At 38.2% G+C, this 21,967-nt stretch overlaps 1 protein-coding gene across 1 annotated transcript in view; it reads left to right on the forward strand.

Moving 5' to 3' along the window:
• Positions 1 to 21,967, forward strand: part of LOC105934718 (mono-ADP ribosylhydrolase 2) — a 63,675-nt gene that overhangs the window by 14,522 nt on the left and 27,186 nt on the right. Inside the window, exons 3-7 of the mRNA XM_036128666.1 lie at positions 3,170 to 3,229; positions 12,151 to 12,189; positions 12,624 to 12,671; positions 15,322 to 15,468; positions 15,648 to 15,710. Of these exons, the coding sequence (XP_035984559.1) occupies positions 3,170 to 3,229; positions 12,151 to 12,189; positions 12,624 to 12,671; positions 15,322 to 15,468; positions 15,648 to 15,710 (357 nt within the window). The remainder of the gene's footprint in view (positions 1 to 3,169; positions 3,230 to 12,150; positions 12,190 to 12,623; positions 12,672 to 15,321; positions 15,469 to 15,647; positions 15,711 to 21,967) is intronic.

Consider the following 21,967-nt stretch of genomic DNA (forward strand, 5'->3'; position numbering starts at 1 on the left):
ATTGACTCATTGGCTGAACCTCCTTATATATAACTTGACCAATTGGCATTATAAATTGAAATAGACAACATTAATTTACATTTAGATGCAGATTAGCCAGTATCATTGAGTCCTATCTCTGCTTTTGTATGACTCTGTCTTTGTATATTTCTATATAAATGGAATTAAATTGGTCCAGTTGTCTTATAAAGTGCATTAAGCTAACATTTGTTAGTTGGTGTTAAATAAATCAACAGGATTGAATGGAATTTAGATCCTGAGTCCACATTAAAAGCCCTGGAAAATAAATATAATGGGATAGTGATTTTTTTTTTTTCACCAAAAACTTGTAAATGGTTTAAAACTACTATGTTCGTCTTTATTAGGGGGCAGGAAGTCAGAATCAAATGTAGTCAGTTTGCCTCTGGATTTATTGTGATTTAACATCGTGTTGAGCCTTTCTGATAAAAGACATCTTCATTTCATAGATCTTTGATATTACTTATATATATATATATATATATATATATATATATATATATATATATATATATATATATATATATATATATATATATTTGATCTGTTAGTTCTAAACAATCTGTTTTTCTAATTTAATGCTACATTTGGAAGCTACAAACCAGAGGCCAACTTCAGTGTAATCTAAACCAGCTGTTAAATAAAGTTAGAACAGTTTAATATAAGTTTACTAGCTAAACAGATGTTTGACAGTATTTCCTCCTTTTGAATTTCCTTCTTTGATTTTTTTTTTTTTTTTTTTACGAAACTCATCTTTTTACTCTATATCAGCGGCAATATTTATTTATAGATTATGAATACTGTTCCCGCGACCCCATGAGGGATTAAGCGGGTCCAAAAATGGATGGATGGAATACTGTTGTTGTCCAAAAGAGCAAAAAGTTATTATTTATTATTTTAACTTTTAATTCATGTAGGATTGCTAGGTATAAACAGAATGTGAATCTCTGCTTAGTTAGTCATTTAACATCCTTTATTAATTCCTTTTACACTGTGAAATAACTGCTACTGTGAAAAAACAGGAATATTGTATTCCTGTTTTAAATTATCGCCAAGGACAAGATGAACCTTTTAACCTTTTTTTTTTTCCATTGTTTTCTTAAGTATATTTCACAAAATAATTTTACTACCATAGTGGTAACAGGGCAGCACAATAAAGATTTGAATGAAAGAGTGAGAGCTTAATTTTTTTCCACCATTTATACATTCTTCACAAAAATTTCGGCTGAGTAAATTATTGGTTGCCTAATAATGCTATAGTGAATACTTTAACATGTATGCAAATTTTTCAACTACTTTATTTAATAAATCCACCAACTCCAAAATAAATAATGCCACGTTGAATACAGCAAGTCCTTCTGCTGCAGCGACATGTCTTACTCGTGCTGTTCAGCAACAGGTAAATCTCCTCTCAATCTGTCCAGGACAGATTGAGATTTTTTTTTTTTTTTTTTTTTTGCTACATCTGTCCACACATGATTGCTCTAAAAGTCAATTTCTACTGTGCCAATAAAATTGCTGAACCTTTAAACTTTTCTAAACCCCCAAAGAGACTGAAAACAAAGGAAACCATAGCTTCCCCTGCAGATTCCAATTTTCTGTTCATGCAGTTTTGCAACAAATTTGACCTTCTGTGTAGGGCACTATTTTAGAAAACCAACAGTACTTATAATTAAATACTATCTTACAACCTTCTATTATTATGCTAACATCATATTAATAGATGGTTGTAACCATCAATATATATCTGAGGATCAATATAGTTTTTCCAAGTTTTCCACAAAATGTTAAAGCTCAAACAGCCTGCATAAGCATAAGAAATACATCTGTTGAGCCACCTGGGTCTACAGCTAGTTGTATAACCTTTATGCTGTGATTGTGAAGTTACAGTTTTTGTGTACCCATGCAATTTGCACCACCCAATAACATCATGGATTGGTGTTATGATGAGCATTCTCTCTCCTATTACCCCCGAACGTGCCATGTTGATGATTACCGTCAGTCTTAAGCCCCCAGATTTGTTCACTTCCACCTAAATACATCCTCGACTTACTTGGTTTGCTTGCTTTATAATTCATAATTAAAGCTTGACAGTTAACTAATATCACAACAACAGGGATGTTAAGATTAACCGTTTGCAGAGATATTGCACGTGTGCCGATGCTGTTTTCTGCTAACATCTAGATTCAACATTGTATAAATGTTTGTATTGTTAAAATTGTTACATTTGTGACTTTTGCTGCGTCCACGTTTTTTTTTTTTTTAGCAGCGATCTCTTCTGTGAGGATAGGGAACCCCAGGGAGTTTGGGGAAATGGAAACTAAGAGATTTTAGGAACCCATCGTCAGCGCAGTACAGTTTAATTCACTCTGATCATGTAGTTCTTGTAGCTTGTTTGTTGCATAAAGTGCTAACTAGTTTGCAAAGCGGTGTTTTCTATTTTGCAAAAGATCTTCTTCCAATAATTTGGGACTATGTAGATAAGTGAATTAAATTACATTCATGGTTGTTATTATTGTAATAGACTTTAAAACATACATATGTTGTATATAGGATTTCTTTTGTATTTTTTTGGTGCCTAAATTTATTTTTATTTTTTTGGATGTATTTAATCTTTCACTTGGTTGGCATATGTTTGTTTTTCGAAGAAGTCAAACTTTATTTCCAAAAAGAAAAGAAATGGTGCCTTTGCAATACATGTATTCTGATTTCCCCATAGACATTTAAACAGGATCTGCTTCAGTATCGATTTACAAAATCTTGAAGCCTTTTAAAGATTTCCATACACAGCTTTGCCATCTCGACACAGAGAGCGAAAAACATAGACAAGGTTCGCCTCTGATCCTGATACTTTTATCACTCTTTGCAGATATACAGTATATCTGAAAACAACACACAGAGTTTAGATTTTGAATAGTGGAGTCTGTGAAGAACGCAAAACAAAATAAAGTGCTCTGAGTCAAGGGGGAAAAAAATGTTTTATCATTTCAGATGCAGGGGTAGGAGGATAAGTTTTATTCACCCATTTCAACTCACTTGACAGTTTATATCGACAAGACCTGACAAAAGAGTTGCATCTTGTTGCTCTTTGTGGGTAGAGATGCATCAGTCCCACATCACTGAAGCACCAACTCTCATTGTTTATTTACAGACAGCACACCTCCGTCAACAAAATCCACAACCAAGGATGAGACCAAGGACGGTGAAAAGGGTGAGCTTGTTACTAATGCTCTGTGTCTGCATGGATCTGTTTGTTTTCTACTCCAGTTCGTTTAATGCTGAGCATGCCAGGCGGCATTACTGGTTAGGGGGAGCGTTTTACACTCATATGTATTTACAGAAAGATTTTTCCAGCATGTATAAACTAATGGAATGTGTTTTTGCTGGGTAATCTCTCGCTCTCTGATACCTTGCTCCTCTTCGGGGAAATGCATACAGGATGAAGCTTGGTCCTTATTTTATTTTTTAAAGAATGTTTTTTTTTCAGGCAAACTTGTTTAAGAAGCCATTATCTGGCTATTCTGCAGCTTCAGCCCCTTTGGATGTGTAATGTTGAAACAATTATAGGCTTCTCCAAAACGATGGGCCAAAGATAATTAGATCCTTACACTGGATGGCGTTAGTAGACAATTAAAATCCGATTCACCATCCATTTCTCTGGAAGCCCTAAAGTTGCAGGAAGTTTTTGAAGATCACAGACGTACTTGTTTTCTTTGGAGAACCTGTACCTCTCGATCCTCCGGACAGGATATCGCAGTCACTTGAAGGCTGCCAATACAGTTTATGCTGTCTAACAAAGCATAATAAGTCATTTCTCTCTGCGAGATACCTTCCCTCTAATCCACAGCGGTATTTCAGGATGATTCAAAAATTCAATCACCGGCATTAGAAGGGCATAAGTATTTTGTAATAATCTTTAGAAATCCTAATTTATCAGGCCCCGCAGCTTAATAGTAACTAATCCATTCACAAAAGGCCTTGGCGCAGCTTTCCAGCTTGGGAACAGTCAGTCCTTGAGACAACCTCTCTCAGAGGAAGGGAATGAAATGATTTTGTTCTGCCTGCACTGTAAAGGTTAGGTGTGGTTCAACGTAGCTCATAGGAGGGATTAATCATAGCAAACGCTCAGATGTCAAGATACCACGGAGCAGAGGAAAAGTGAGCTGGAAACCCACACTGTCAGCTGCGTGAGACGGGCACCGTAAGATGCTTTAGAACACAGAAGGAGCTTCCTTCTTTGAAAACACACTGTTGTATTTTACTGTACCCTGTCTGTAGCTGGGTTCTGAGTTGGTGTCATCAATCTGGGGGAGGGGGATTTTTATTTTATTCTTAATTTTAGGAATGTATTTTTACTCTGCAGCTGTCATTCATGCTTCTCCGGGGGTAAACTCATTCCTTTCGCTAGATCTCCCATTAAGGTGTTTAGATGTTCTTCACTGTTCCTTGAAGAATTATTTACAGTTGGAGGACCGGAGGTTATTATAGGGCCTCCCTGCTCTCTCTCTTCCATACACAACAGCTACATGTAATTACTTTGCCACCTTCTTGACCCTTATGGACTAAAGGAAGAAAATTGTAATAATGAAATCACACTATATTCTGAAAGTGAGCTGTATTAAGAACGCTACAGCAGTCCAGTCAGAGTCCCGAATTGAATCAAGGAGCAAGGAGGCCTTTCAACCTAAAAGACCCGTGCCCGTGTTCACAAAGAGTCTTATCAGAGAGCTCCTAACTTAACCTGAAAACTCCTGCCATGATTCAGATAGTTGCTGAGAGCGACTGTGAGTAAGGAAATGACAGAACTTTTTATCTCAGTGAGGAGATGTTGGTTGACCCCGTTGCTAGGTGTGAGGCTGTCTTCTAAGAGCTGTGATTGGTTGATGGTACAAGAAACAAACAAGCACAAAAACAAACAAAACAAAAAACACACACAAATGCGATCCTAGCGATCAAAGGAGATATATTAATATATTAGAATGGATTAACAAATGTGTAACATACTGATAAAACGTCTGCTGTGACAATTGAATAATTGTCACAGCATCAAAATGTTTGAATGTACCTCATTTACATAATTTCTTTGATTTGCTTAGTGTTATGTGTTCTTGCCATACTGGTCATTTTACTCACTGGAAATGTATTTGAGTACAATTTACTCAAACTGAAGAACATTTTTGAGAGGGATCAAATGTTATCCTTCTGAGTGAATTTTCTTCAACTTGAGTGAATTTTCTCCAGCCAAATTTACTGTGCTACATCATCTATTTGATATTAATATATACTCATCTGTCAGCATTTTACTGGGATTGCCTGTTTGTATAAAGCAGTTGGATTTGACAAATCGACCAACATAAAATGGAGAAAATGAGGTAGAGAAAGCCATATTGCTCAGAGGAGCAGCATCTCTGTCTGCACAGGTCTGTTTTTATTTGTATAAAAATTTTATTTTAACTTAAATCTAGGCTTCACTATAGATTGCATTACAATTATCTGTCAAACACATCAATTTATATCTTCGAATAATTTGGGGACTCAAGGGTTTTTAAAAACATAAATGTGATTTTCTCTGATCTCAGAGTCAAATTTAGACATACAGGCTCAAATATCTACTCATATCCTCATTAATATTTGAATAAATGTTCCTTAATTTCCAGCTAACAGGAACCCTCAGCATTATGCATCCACCACTGTGCTTAATAGGGTTGTCACGATAGTAAAATTTTAAGCTTGATACTGATACTAAGAAAAATTTAACTCAATGCCATTTTGGACACTGCAACAACATTTTTTGAAGGCGCAGGGTGATTTCTGGTTAAAAGTAAAACATTTGATTAATTACAATATGAAACTTAATTTTAGTGTTCTTTATTGTAGCAAACCAATAAGTAGGGAATAATTCAGCCCTCATTTATGTTAGTGTCACTTTCTTGTTTAACGAAACCTGTTTTTTGGTCAACAGCCTCTCAGTCAATTTGGATTTTAAATTTGCTTCTCTTTCACCAGCGACACTCGTTCCTTCTTTCAGTCCGTAACGGGCTTATATCTGGGTGGGTCTTGGGTTATTCTGAACATCCAAATCAATTTTCTTTTCATCTAACAATTTAGGTCAAATGATCAAAACCTGTACAAATGTAATGTTCAGCATGAGTCGGGACATTGACTCATTAAACCCATCAGAGGTGGTTTTGAAACAAAGAAAATTGGCCAATATTAGGGTTTCAAAATCCTCCTATTAAAGAAAACTCTACCATTTCTGATGAGAAGAGTGGTCAAATATTCAGGCAAGATTATAAAAGAAGCAAAAACAACTTTGAAAGCAGCATTTAAATAATTACTAATGGGGTTATATGTTTTTTTTTAATTAACTGAAGTCAAATGGTGTATAATCATTTCACCATATGAAAAGACAGTTTAAATCATTTAAAGGGCATAAATCATGGGATTCATTGAGTGTCTAAGAATATATGCCAATATATGAAACCTCAGAAAATAAGAGGAAATTCTAATAAAAAAAAGCGTGTCACAGATCAACTGTGTTTGTGTGTGCAATGAGCTGTGCTGTGATATAATCCACATGAAACAGAAGCACAGCATGAACACGCTGCAAGTTACATAAATAAAAGTGGGGGGAAGGAACGGGAGGGCCACCCGCGGAGGCAAATGCTGGCACAGAGGTCTAAGGTGAAATATAAGCTCGTTGAAAACACCTCGCAGTGTCTATTATCTGATATCAGATTGGAATTAGCAAGATTAGTAGATGTCACAGGGCAAGACACAGTAAAATGTGAAAACCGAGCCAGAAATCAATGGCTGGCATTGGGAGCATGCTGAGAATAACCTGAGGTAGAGAGAGGGGCTTGATGGTGAAAGATGGCACATCTCTGTGCGAGTGTGGACAGATATGTAGATTAATAACACTGTGTGGACTGACAGCCAGCCTCTCTATGGGATGCCATCTTTTACACTGTGGCTGCCTGTCAAACGTGGCTCACAAACGAACTTGCGCTTTGCTTGCACACACAAATTTCACATGCAGAAGGTCTCAGAATGACCTCTATGGGTCACTCCAGAGCTTTTTTCCCCCTTTTTTCTTAACATGTCTCATGAATTTTTTAAGATCTCTCTATTTTTTGTCTTGTGCTTCAGTGGATTCAGTTAAAGAAACAACAGACAAGACTATGGGTTGGAACTCTGAGTATATGTACAGTGCTGTGAAAAAGTATCAGCCCGCTTACTGTTTTTTATTGCATGGTTTTTGCTTTCATTTTTAGTCGTTTTCTTTATTGTTTCATATTGTTAAATACATTTTGATATTATAAAAGGTTAACCATGTTAAATCATGAATTAAGCTTATACTTGGTAAAGCTTAATTATGTTTCACTAGCCACACTCAGGTAAGTTACTGCTTGCCTAAAATCAAGAAATCACTGAAACAGTACCTGTCTAACAACATGAAGTAGGCCAAACGATGTTCTGGAGATCTTTTGGCCTGAGTAAATGCAAAATGCAGTTTTCCAATGATTTCATTCATCAAGGGAAGGAAAAGCTATCCAAACCAATTTAAAATCAAGAAATCACTTAAATGGGACTTGTCTGGGTACATGAAGTATGGTAAAATATTTAAAAAAAATTAAACACATCATGCCATATTCTAAAGAAATTTAACAAACAAGTTTAATTTATCAAGAAACTCATCGAGATCTATCACATGGAAAGATTTAAAAGTAATTTGGAAGGCTTTTGCTGAACCAGAGTGAGAGCCATTATCTGCCAGTAGAGAAAACAGTTTCAAACCTTACCAGGAGTGGCAGGCTGCCATATTTACTCTCAGTGTATTGTATTGTGTTCAGGAGGTTGCGTAAGAACCTAGAGCAATGTCTAAACCATGTCAGACACCACTTGACTCAGTCAAAGCTATAGTTCGTAATCCTGTTCAGCAACACTTTTTGTTATATTGGGTAAAATCGTCTTTCCATCCTGAACGTAGTTAATACATTATGTATTCACAAAAAGGAGGTTAAAAATATTTCTCTGTGGGAGCTGCAGGCCTGTAAAAACTATAACCAATCTTTGCTGTTTGGACCGAAGGGCATGGATTTGTCAGAGTTTTGTTCCTGCTCTCACCCCTCTCCCTCAAGTTCCAGGGGTATCACCTTATCCATAACCTTATCTATTGGTTGTCCCACATGTCAATCATTCTGACGTGCTCACGTAACGCCAGTGTGTGTGCTCTTTCCTTCTGAGTTTCTGCTTGCTAGCTGCTCATGTACACTTCCAGTGTTTATGTATCCGGTTAGCTTAGCAGCGAGGTTAGCGGTTAGCCGTTCATCGTAGCTCCGCTGCTCTCACCGTAGACTTTGAACATAGCTGAGAGTCACAGCGAACCGCGTTCATGTTTATGAGAAGAGGAGGAAGGTCTCAGTAGAAAGAAATAAGACCAGATTGGATTTGAGGCAATATTTCCACACAAACCCCCTGAAGAGCGGAAGAGTTATTCAAAAGGGGACTTGGGGAAACTCCCGGAAAAATCGCAGACTCTAGCTTTAAGATTGCTTTTCTTAAAAAAGACTAGGGAGAGTTTGTAGACATAAACCGCTGCTAACCAAAAACAACCCATCTCATATTTGTCAGATATATCTTGATGATCTGTGGAATGTGAAGTGCCTCCTTTGCATTTAAAGAGAGAGTACCAAAATGAGTTGCTCTCGGACGCACCTCAGAACAGAGGTAAAATAGGGGCCTGTTTTTGGTCGAGGAATTCAGACCAAAACATTGCAGTTCCACTTTCTATTGATAACTGAATGGATTAAATGTTAAAAGGAAGAACTTAAAAGCATGATATGCCCCATTTAAACAGAAGTGCATTGTGCAGACCAGCAAGGTGGCTGTGATGGCTTAAAAAAATCAGTGATCGCTCACCAAATTCAGCCACTTTGGGTGAAATAATTCTTTAAAGAAAACGGGCCAAAATTCCTCCTCAGCAATGTAACGGACTCTTTGCCAGTTAGTGCAAGCTTTTGTTGCCAGTAAGGTTGGTACAACCATTTAAATGGGTTTATGGCTCTTGCCTGTGGAATGGGGCAATTACTTTTTGACAAGATTGGTTTGAACAGCTTTTTTCTGCTAATATTATTAAATCATAATTTGATTGTATTTTTTTTTTCTTTTGCTGTTTGGTTCTTTTTCTCTGATTAAAATTGTGTGGTATTTTTATTGAACATAAATACCCCATTGGCTTCCCTGGAAAGTATCATCAGCAGTCGCTTTTTACTTAGTGGTTGTGCAAGTAGGACGCACTAGTTACATATCAAGAACTAAATCATTAATGTCCATGTAATCCTGCTGGCTCTTATGTTAACATAAATAAATCATTCAGAGTAAGTAATATTTGTATTTTTCCCCCCTTTTTTTGTTGTTGCAGAAATACACTCCAGCCTTCTTGTTTTGTTGACACAAGTGCAGTAGAGTGCTTAAAATTGCCTTTTTGTTACTACGTTTCTCAAAGCAGGTTTCATGGACGTATTGACACTGGAAATGCCGCGGTGTTTGCTGAAGCCTTCCCTGTGAAGTATGTCAGAAACTGCTTCACAGCTGTGACAGTATCATATAGTGTGCATTGGTAAAGAATGCTGGGACAATGCTGCCACCTGCTGTTTGGAGCGTTTTGGGTCGAGCGTCCTCCTTGGTGTGCTTGTCTGGGTTTCATTTTGTGAGGAGACGTTCTGAGTGAGCCTAACTCGGAGGCGTAGTAAATCACATCAACCCAACAGAGGATCTTTAGACGTGTGTGTGTGGGAGTGTCCAGTCTGTCCATTTGCATCCTTTATCACAAATAGAATATTGTTCCATTCAATAAGCCAAACACAAATGGACAAATAACCTGGAGGAAATTACTTTTGGTACTTTGTTGTATCTGATATATGGTTTATATAGATCAATTTAGAAAGCCATGAAAACCTTTTTTTTTTTTTCACACAGAGAAAAGGTTTAGGATGGTGTCGAGGCTGGGAAAGTGTTATTCTCACACAGTTCCTCCCAGTGAAGTATTCCTTTCAGCCCCCTGTCTGTGGTTCCTTCTCAAAATGCCAATCATGATTAATACAAAGCGCTGCCATCTGTGTGTCTCCGGCATTCGGCGTGATGGACAGAGGTACTTGGGACAAACATGTGGCACTGGTAGGACTGGCCTTTTCCCCCATTTAATAGAGGCTGGCATTTTTATTGTTCTGAGTGCATTGCAAAATTGCATAGATATGAAAAAATGGCCTCTCGCTGCAGCTTGTTAAAAAAGCAATTATAGAAGCGGCACAATAGCCATTGTGAAGCATGTTCTCTTATTGGTGTCATGGCTTTCATTTACTCAATTTGTCCCAAATGTCATTGGTTTATGTGGGTGCGTAAATGGGAAAGTGCAAGAGCAAGTAAAGAGGGACAAGGAGGATGAGAGTAGCAGATATGATGGCGGATTAATGTCTTGTAAAAATGTATACGCATATATTACCTTTTATGCTGGCATATTGTTAGAATATGTTAACCAAAGGGGGATGGAGATGTGTCTCCAGACTTTAAGAGTGGTGATGATATGCATGTAAACTATGCATCTAAGTCTAAATCAAGTGTTATATACTGAGTCATAAAACTCGTAATACATTCCATTAACTATACAGCTTTATTTTTAAATGGTGGAGACCTATCATCGCATTTATTACTGTAACTGTTCTACCCAGACAGCATACAGTGTCATGCAAAAGTTTTCCTACCCTTTAAACCTTTTTACATTTTGTCACTTACAACCCAAAACTGCAATGTGTTTTGTTTGGATTTTCTCTGATAGACCAACATCAAGTAGTGCATGATTGGGAAATGGAAATGGTTGAAACAAAAATCTAAAAAGTGCGGTGTGCATATCCTGAATCGGTACTTTGTTAAACAAACCTTTGGGGCAATTTAAGGTGTTCAGTCTGTGGGGGTATGTCTCTGTACCGGCATTAGGCATCTAGAGGGATGAAGGGTTTGCCCTTTCTTTTTTTTTGCAAACTAGCTCAAGCTCAGTCAAATTGGTTTGAGAGCAAATGCAAAGATCCAATTTTGCATCTTGCCACATATTCTCAGTTGGATTTAGGTTTGGGCTTTGACTAGGCTGTATCTTTAGAGGTGTTGTGCTGCTGGACAATTATGAGGCTGTCATCAATAATATTTCTCCGTGGGAATGGTGTGTTATGGCTTCATCTGAACAAAGGACCTTTTTTTCACATGTTTAAAGTGTCCCTGGAAAATGGGACTCCTTATAAGCTATTCAAACAGCGGCTTTCCTACTGCCTCTTTTCCATAAAGACTAGATTTCTAGATGGCAAGACTTAGGCTGTCCTGTCCAAAGATTAATGTAGTATTATTATTATTACTTAATTATGGGAATTGTTTTTGTGTTATTTGTTTGTCCTTGTGAACGATGAACATGCATGGCTTGTATTTAGGTACTATTTGTCTATGCATTGATATGTGAAGGCATGTATGGCCTATATCAGATTATCACTACCGAGATTACCTGTGTCAAAACCCATTATACTCTATTTCATATACTTTTCTGTAAGGGAGGGAAGGGGGCAGGGAGTGGGAGTTGGGGGTAAACTGTTTCATTGTTAGTACCTAGTTTTACAAAATTAATCTTTGTATTAATTTCTCTTCATGGATGAGGTGTAATATGTATCTGTTATAACCAAAATCCCACAAATAAATCATAAATAAAAAAAAAGTATTTTCTCCAACTTCATTTAGAATCCCTTATCATGGAGCCAACGTTCAATATTTAAAATTCTGGGTTTGTTATCACAAATTCCCATTAATCCCCTTGACATTTTCTAGATTTAAAAATCCCCAGAATTTTTCAACCCTCCTCCTATAATCGTGTGTATTTACTGAGACAACAACCAGGACTGAAAGCACAAACTTTTCTGTGAAGCACTTTGTAAACTGTGATGTCAGCTTCACTAAAATGAGTCCTTTGCAGAGAGAAGATGAACACTGATGATTAGTGTGACTGGTTGCTTTGTTTTCCCGTTATGAACAGCTTGCATTTTTCACATTCATGCTTGTGTTAATGTATGACAGCTCCTTCCTCTTCTTTTCTAGGTAAAGAGGAAGCCGTTGACGAAGAGGAGAATGACGATGGTAATGCAGCTCCACGGACCATTAAAACATGTTCTCAGTCTCTCCGCTCCACCAATGCTTCTTGATGTCATTTGTCATCAAAAATTGAATTTTATATTCGTCTCTGCTCAGCCTTTCCTTCCTGTACGGCACACACAAAAAAAACTTCTCTTATCACACACGCTTGGAACAAAGAAATCCTTCAATTATGTATGGCTTTAGAAGTGACATTCTTTCTCTTTTCTTTTTTTTTTTTTTTTTTTGTCTCTTAATTTATGCATGTCTTTGTGGTTCCATTGCTCTCATACTGCAGTACAAAGACAAAGCTGTACAAAGAGTTGGATTGAAAAAGTCTTTTTGAGGTGATATGGAAAGCCGAGTCATTTCGACTCACAGCTTTCGCACCAAACCTGAATGTTTTCCCCTCATTTGAATTCCTTTTCTGTTTTTTGTAGGAGCGGGACCAGACGAGGGAGATGTAGAGATGGCGAGTCAAACCCCAGGTATAGTACAGTTTGGAGTCCAAACCCCACGGCAAACTGCGTTTGATCCGATGTGATCATCTTTTGAGTGTAGCTTTCCAATACACTCACCATCACGTCCCATAAAGTAGCTTGTTGAACCGCTTGGTATCTCTTTTGCAAGTACAAATTATACAAGTTTACTGGCAGGATGCTTTCTGCTTTGTGGTTTTTTTTTTCCTCTTAAGCTTAAAGGATAAAGCTATTGCATGGACGGTTTGGTTAGAATTAAGAAATAGCAGTGCGATTAAAATGCAGATCTCCATATACATCAGTGTAGAACATCCCAAAGCTCTGCTGTGATTTGTGGCACCAACATTAAAAGCTGTACGTAAAGGCAGCGAGTATATATATATGTGTGTCTGCGCATTTTCTTTTGCCACATTGACAGCCATTAACTTTGAGCCAGATCCGTTTCTCTTTTTTCGAATATCCTCTGTGCTGCTGGTATATAATTAAGATTCGGCATTTGCATACTGGCAGCGAGCGGCGCCTCATCTCTCTTCTGTTTTTGTTTTATTCAAATCCCATGCCATTGACAGTGATTTGACAGATAGAGCCTCTCTCTGCATGAATTTTGGAGGCATTCTGTGAGCAAGTTCTAGCAAACGCTGCCCTGGGATGCTATCCAATATCTAGGATGTGTAATTACCTTCTCATGAGACACAAACGGGGAGTTAAGAGCAAAAAAAGACTTATTTAACAGAAATGCCTCTTTACAGCGCTTTACAAAGGCAATCGTACCCCTTGAACCTTTTTTCAGCCGTTTGGTCTCATTGGAGCCACTATTTTCTTGCATTTGCTTGAAATTTTATATGATAGTTCAAAAAGTGCCACATAGTTGTGAACTAAAAAAAAAAAAATTCTGAAAATTGTGACTTGGAAATATATTCAGCCCACAGAGTCAATACTTGGTAGAACCAGCCTTCTCTGCAGTCGTAGCTGACTTCTGCGGTATGTCTCTACCAGGTTTGCACATACTGCTTTTTAAAACTGCTCAAGCTAAGTCAGACTGGATTGAAAGCGTCTCTGTTCACAGATGTCCAAGTGTAGTCTGGACTTTGACTGGGCCATTCTAACACATAATTATGTTTTGGTTTAAACCATTCCCCTGCATCTCTGGTGTATGTTCAGGGTGAGACACGGTCAGCATTTAACAGGTTACGTACCTTTATTTAGGTTCATCCATCTTCTCATTAAATCTGAACAACCTCCCTGCACCTGCTCGAGTAAAGCATCCTCAGCGTGATGCTACCATGTGTTCAGACTGATGTGCAGCATTTCCCGCCACACTTAGCATCGCCATACAGCCTGAAAAGTTCTGTTTTGTTCTCATCTGACCAGAGCACCTTCTTCCACATGTTTGCTGGTTCTCCCTACATCGGTTGTGGCAAACTGGAGACAGACGTTTCTTCCAACGATGGCGTTTTTCCTGCCACTCTCACCAGATTTCTAATCTGCACAGCAAATAGTTGCCCTGGTAACAGATTCCTCCCCCTGAGCTGCGGACATCTGCAGCTCCTCCAGGGCTATTATGCACCTCTTGGTGACTTCTTTGAGTAATGCTCCGTTGCCCAGCCTGGAAGTTTAGTTAGACAGCTGTGTCTTTGTAAGTTGTCAGTATTGCCAAACTCATTTTGCTTTCAGCTGGTGGATTGAACAGCGTTATGTGAGATATACAAACCATGAGATATTATTTAAAACCTGTAACTGCTTCAAACCTTTTCCCTAACTTTCTCCCTGATCAGTCTGGACTTCCTGATGGTGTTTGTCCACTAATGCATCCAACGAAGCTCTGACGCCTTCACAGAACAGCTGGATTTAAACTGAGATTAAATAACACACAGGTGGACTCATTGTACTATGATTTCTGTAGGCATTTGGTTGCATTCAGCACAAAAGGGACAGAATGCACACAGCGTGACGGAAAAGTTCAAAGGGTGCCAATACCTTTGCAGGAAACCCTTTAATTTGTGCACTTGCGTATATTGTGCTTTTTCACCACATTTTATCACTTTGATCTACATTTAAGCATGAGCCTTTTCCATTCACTGATATCCACAAAAGCATTATACCACTTTATTCTGGAGACACCTTTTTGTACAACATTTAAGGTAAAAAACAAAAGTTGACTTTTAGGGGCATGCTCCCATGGCGCATGGGTAGTGAGCACGTCCTATATATGGAGGCCTTAGTCCTCCATGCGGCTGACCAGGGTTCAATTCTGGCCTGATGCCTTTTGCCACATGTCTTCCCTTCTCTCTCAGAACCCCCTTTCCTGTCAGCTTATTGTGTGAAAACTGAAGAAAAAAAAAGAAAGAGCCACTAGTGCTGTTAAACCAAAAGTTGCAGCCAATATTTCTCCCGCTTACGTTTTTTTTTTTTTTTTTTGTCTGATGGTTTTCTTATCTGTCAACCTCCATTAAAACAAACAAACAAAAAAAAGAGCAAAGTGTTACTGTGCAAATGTTTCAGATGGATTTCTGCCAGCAGTGATAGAGTATGAGCTTGTGTTTCTGCCACATGTTGAAAGATTTCATGCGAAAGTTTTTTGACTCTCAAATGCCTGAGTTAATCCGTCAAAACTCTCTTCCTTTTAGTTATTCTTTGTTTCTATTTATTTTCCCTCAAGATGAAAATCTAACTAATATGGAGTCAGAGCAACAGCAGAATGATGATGAGCACGAAAAGCACGAGGAAGACAAGGAAATGGCCATCGACGAGAAGGAAGAGGACGATAAAGGAAAGGAAACCAGCAAAGATAAGGAGGATGACAAAGGTATGTTTCTAACGGCAGATTCGGTACAGCAGAAAATATTGTTCCTATCAATTCTTTTTCTCAGGGCACAAAGCAAATTACCCACTTAAGCAAACGGATGGCGAGGCTGTTCTGTGAAGGCTGCAGCTGATGTCACACACGTAGCAAATTAGACAACATATTTTATTTGTTCCTGGCAGAGCAAGAGCAACCTGTCGCAGAGAAAGATAACGACCCCCAAAACGCTAGCATGGAGGTGGGAGGTAAGATCTGATTGTCTTTCATTTGGTCCCATTTAATATAAACCGATTGGCCCTTTTTAAATGAGTTACTTTTTATTGATGGGATTTTTGTTTCCAATTTGATCCATCTGTGCGCTGGTGTATTGAATTACAATGGTCCGTGGGTTTTGTTCCTGCTGTAAGTTACACTACATTTCCTTTGAAATCAGTCTCGGTCTATTCAACCACCCATATAACAGCATCTTCTACAGGAGGTACAAAACACTCCTGGGAGCCTAAAACACATTTCAGAGAGCTGCTATGGTGGAGACGCTTGAAGCAGCACGTCAACAATTTGCGATAATAATCAAAACTGTTAAACAGCGCCTGTCACACTGATCTGTGTAACGATGTGTCGAAGAGCTTCAAATAAATACGTTGTTAGTTTCAGTAACATAATGTCACACTGATTGTTATTTAAAAATAAAAAACAAATTATTTGTGTGCATTCAATGTGTGTGGGGCTTTAAGAAAAGATTGGTTTCAAGAAAAGCTCTTAGTCTTCTTTACCGTTTCACCGGGGTTAGGGCTGCAGAGAGGGATCTTTGATTATTCCCCGGGTCTTCTCTAAAGTATACTTCTCTTCCACATGAAGGCATTTTGGCACACTTGTCTTGACAATTTGAGGCCATAATTCATGGTGCCATTAGCTAATAATTATCCATACTTCAGCAGTGATCTTTGCCTTGGAAATCTCTGATGAAAGCCATTTTTACCCAGAGTCTTTCTTGTTGAGCTGTGAGCGCTGACCTTAGCTCAAGTAAGTGAGGCCGTTAGTGACTTAGATGTGGCTCTGGATTGTTTTGTGACCTCCTGGATGAGTTGTCAGTGCCCACCTGGAGTAGTTTTGGTTGGGCAGCCGCTCCTAGAAAGGTTCACCCCTGTTCTGTGTTTTCTCCATTTGTGGCTAGTGGCTCTGTTGTGTCCCAAAGCCCTACATATGGCTTTGTAACCCTTTATAGTCTTACAGACGTCACTGACTTTGTTTCTCATTTGTTGCTGAATTTGCTGACCTTTCTAACCCTTTATAACCCTTCCCAACCCTTTCTCCTTTAATATTATGTAATATTCACATTTAAATGATGACCATAATTATAAATAGTTGTGAAAAAAACAAAAAACTGCAAATTTACAAATATTGCTTCACTCTATGTCAAATGAGCATTTATTTTTTTTTATGATTTTTATGGTGTTATTGAAGAAATAATCCTTTCACTGATGAGATTTTTTGTTAAATGATTAACATTAAGTTCTGTCTTACCTGCCCTAGTATAATACTCCTATTTGTGCATGCAAAGTAGATATAGTACTGACATTTTACAAGTCCAGTATAGCAATGGTGTAGTGTAGAGCTAACCTGTCAGTCTGATTGTGATCAATTGCGAAGAAGCAACTTGACAGCTTGTGTTTTTCCCCTTCTATGGTTTTGTCGGTTTTGAGTAGGAAATATTTATGAAACACAGCAGCAAAAAAAATAAAATAAACACGTTTATTAAAAAATATATATAAAAAGCTGCATCATTTTTAATGTCTTTTGACAACAAGTATTGTGGGTGTAGCCAAAGTCTAATAGAGGTTATTTGTCTTCGCCACAAACCCAACAGCGTGTATTTAAGTTGACTCGGGTAGTAATTTTGTGTCATTACTGTGCAATATTACCAAAAATTTGATTCAGGACTGAAACCCACAAAGTAGAGAGGCTAAAAAGTTGTTATTGAGAAAGAGATTTAGAAATATCAAGTAATTTGGATCAGAAAAGGTCTTTTAACAAATGTCTCATCTGGACAGTTTTCTTTGTAGCTAATCTTTATTTATTCTGGCTCTCCAAGCCATCTTTGGTATATGATTTTTTTCATCTTAGTTGAGGTTTATGTTTCTTACCACACATCCGTCTTTATTTACTCCCAATTTTTGGTGGCTCCTCACTCCTTAAGCGTATTCTCCTGAGCATTAAAGGTTTGAATTTTAAACCCCGGCTGCCCATCTTCCACCTCTGCTCTAACACAAAGGTTGGAGTCACTTTCTCTCCTACGTTTCACTTTCCCTTCGACTGACTTTCAATTAATTTGGGGAAAGAGTGAGCGGTCCTGATGGAGCTGAGATAACCTTCTCCATCCTCTGTGAAAAGCCAGCAGAATATATCCTACCCCCCAATACAGGCTTTCCTTCCTTGAAAAGTGTCGCTCCAGCCTGTTGACTGTCTTGGCTGAGCCTGCCACTTTCTGTCACTGTCTTGCATACCATGAGCTGTGTACTGTTTGGCAGGACTGTCAGGCAGTAAACAGTAGTGTCAGTTCTGATTGCTGGCAGATTGCATTTTGTATAGAAAAGTAGGGGCCTCGGCCAGACTGCTGCCTGAACTGTTTCAGATATTAACGCTCATGCAGCCCAATAGAGAACAGCTTAGCCATGCGTAACCAGCTATTCGCAAGACAAGGCCAAACGATTCCAGAGCCAATACCTTTTATTAAAAATAATAACTGTAATCAGGCTGCCTACACATGCCTGTGGAAGTTAAAGCTGCCTAATTGAGAGCAGTCATGAAATGCCTCACAGTGGAGGGAGGAATTAATAATAAATCAAGCAGAATATGGCGTTACTAAGATTATTCACGTTATGAATGATCATCGGTATGACTCTGCTACTAATTGGTTACACTTTTATGCCAACAAAGTGATTCGGGACAAGGAGTAAACTTGTCCTGGGCTGTCTGTTCTGGGGACTGAGGTTGGAGGAGTCAATGGCATCTGTGACTCTTAAATACTTTGGTGTAAGGAGAGTGAAATATTTGACTCCGTTACCTGAAGATAATCTGGCAAACCAGATTGATGATGTGCAGCACTCTCTGTTCTGCACATTATCAATGTGGGACTGCTCCCATCGAATCGTTTGGGGACAGGAGGGATATTCAGCAGAGCTATCTGAGCTGATTGGGCGAAGCGATACCTAGTGCCCGCCTACCAAAGATTGGCTTTAGCCAATCACGGTATCAAATGAAAATGTTGTAAGCAGCAGGCGTCATGAGAAACCACAAGAAGGTACGCTAGTCACGCCACTTCTTGCTATCCTTCTTTCAAAGATGAAATCATGGATTCTAACAAGACAGATGTAATAGCAGAAGCTTTCCTTGTGTCGTCCTGCACTACCATGTTTCTTTGTGGCTTGGCTGTGGGCTCAGCAGCTCTTGCCTTCATCACAGTTGTATGCTCCGCTCTAAACCAAAATAATGCAATGTGATTGGCCCGAACCGTTTTTGACTAGATGGATTCTCATATGGTTGTGGACGCACAAATACCGTGAGAAATCAACCTCAAGTTACTCAAAAAATAATAATATAACAAAATAAAAGCATAATTTCTTTGAAAGGTTAGTTCAGGATTTTTATGCAAGGTTCTGTTAACAAGTTACAAGCAGTTTCAGTAGATAACTCTTAAATGCATTCAGGTAGAATAAAACCCAGAGAGATTGAAGCTAACAGCTCATCCCAGACAGGGCTAAACCAAACCAAACCTTTTCCATCCTTTAAACAACTCCGATCAAAAATCTGTTTCAGGAACCTTTAAAGCATCCCTACACTTGCATTGAATTTTAGACACACAGAAGACAATGTTTTTTTACACTGCAAATGGATGTTGGTCGGAGTGGGCCATCAATGACCTTCATGTGTGGGACATTTACTAAAAATAGTAAATGTCGAGCCTTTTTGCTCAGATCAGCTATCTGATACAATAATAACGCTGTATAAAAAGTAGAAATCTTATGGCAGTTTAAATAAATTACAATTTTGTTGCTTTGTACTAGAGTGCCGCTACATATCGTATCACTATTATCATATCCAAATCATTGTGTGTAATATTGCAGTCACAAAGGACTGCCCAGAGACAGTATTAATGGGCTATGACTTTCAAAGGCCTGATCTGTTCTTTTCAATAAACATTTGCACATTTTCACTGTCTTTTATGCCCTTAATGCATAGATTTTAGTGTCTAAGGTCCTAAAGTTCAAAGAGAGTTGTAGGGACATCGTGTTGATAGACAAGAAAGAGTTGAAGTGAAGAAAATCCTAAACTTATCCCCGTCTATAACATTTCACTATCCAAATTTTATTGATTTTTCTTATAATTTGCAGTCCCTAAGATTTACACTTTTTTATTATGTGGCTCCCAGACTTGTTTCTAGAAGCAGCAGGCACTGAACTTGCAGCAAGAGGCAGTGGTGATCCCGAATTTCCACAGCAGAGTTTTCAAAATGACATTATGTACTGCCTCTTGTTTTTCCTGTGTTATTTTTAATGTGCATCGCTGCGGTGCTATCGGCTTTGACGATCCATTTGTTACTCGTTAAAATCTATGGCAGAACTGCCCCTGCTATAGTGAGTTAGATTAGACGACAAACAGCCAGGTGTGTTTTGATGAGGCGGAATGAGAGCAGTCTGGGGCATGTAAAAGAGCTGTTTCCACATTGATCCGCTACTTTCTGCAGTGTCAGGAAGTTGACACATATCTCCTGTTTGTTGGCTGCGACAGAGTGCGTCACAGCACAGGCTTTATCAAGCTGCACGCTCCCTAATGCAAGTGTAGGTGCTGTGCCGTACTTGATCTTTTGGTCTAAAAGCACCTTTAGGTATTTACTTTGAGTGGAAACACTTCGGATCTTCTATTCCCAGAATCACACAAGCAGATACTTGGTGAATAATCAACCACTTGGTAAATAACCAACCATTTCACTAGTATTACTATAAACTGCTATTACATTCATTAAACATCATTAGATTAAGTTTGTAATACAACTTTACGTATTGCTACAACAGCAATCTACTTTCCTTTGTATGTTTTCTTTCTTATGTTCTAATGCACTTTGAATTATCTTGTTACTGAAACGTGCTATACAAATAAACCTCCTTTGCCTTTTGTGATTGGAGTCGTTTTAGGGCGGTAGAAGACCACTTGGTCTCAGCTCTCCCGAACTAGTCATTTAGCTTCAGCCTCTGGAAACATTGTAAATTTATACTAATACTAAACGAAAAAACCAAGACATTTAACTACTGCAGATACAGCTTTTATTGTCTGCTGGCAGCAGGAGAAATTGCAACTGAACAACAAAATGCGACACATGGAAGTTTATATTTGCTTAACATTAAAAAAAAGTTTCTTGCACAACAATTATTTAGCATGAGCTGATACTTCTTTTGGTAGTTCGGCTCACTCTCTGTTTACCTGTGCAGAGCCTGCTTACAATGACGCACAGCTGAAGGACTGTAAGAGGGTGCTTCCATCAGGGGTTCCCAAACTTTTAAGCCTGCAACCCCCACAAATACACATATCTTTTGGCACATTAGCATCAAATTGTTAGTAACAGAACTTTGAAATGATTCTGCAAACAACTATGTGACATTATTCTTGTAATATGAGTTTATTCTCATATACAACTTTATTCTCGGAATGTTTTATATTCTTGTACACCTAATACGATTTTATTCTAGTTGTTTCCCCCAGAAAAGATTGTATGAGGCCATTTGCAGATTAAAGAAAATAATTTATTGGCCATGAAATAGGTAATATATTTTTTGTAGATGAATTTCAAGTTTGCGAGAAAAAAACTTGGATGTTCTCTATTAAGTCGAAAAGTCTGAAATTTTCCACAATTAAACTGACATTATGAAGTCAGAACTTTGGATGATCATTTGGATCTTTTTTAGTCTGATGGTTAAAACTGAGATTAAATAACACACAGGAACCCCTCTCTTACATGACTACCACAAGCAAACAACGAAAGAAGTCAGCGTTAAAATAATGTTTAGTCTTTGAAAATTAAAGCAGCATATTTAGCATTCTGTACCAGAATAACGATTTTACCATGTTTGATTTTCATTTTTCCGGTGGACCGTGTTTTTGAAAAGAAAAAAAAAAGAAGAAGAAGAAAGGAAAAAAAAGAAGAAGAAGAAAAGAAAAGAGTTTCCGACACACTTTAACAATGATCTGATGCCTACACATTAAAGCATAAAGAATGTGCTATAGAATAAAAACCTGTCAAAGTTGCCTCTGTTTTTAATAGGTTGCCAAAGAACAGTTCACATCTGTTTTTGTGCTGGATAAAGCCCCTGACGTTCCCCAAAGCACCCACCCACCCTTATCAGATCAATGTTTATACTGAGACATGAATCAGTTTGGGTTTCATAGGTTATATTAACCTCAACAGATTTTGAGTGGATGGAGGGATCAGAAAGACCCCTCTGCACTG

This window comes from Fundulus heteroclitus, unplaced genomic scaffold, assembly GCF_011125445.2.
Source record: "Fundulus heteroclitus isolate FHET01 unplaced genomic scaffold, MU-UCD_Fhet_4.1 scaffold_106, whole genome shotgun sequence".
Taxonomy (NCBI): Eukaryota; Metazoa; Chordata; class Actinopteri; order Cyprinodontiformes; family Fundulidae; genus Fundulus; species Fundulus heteroclitus.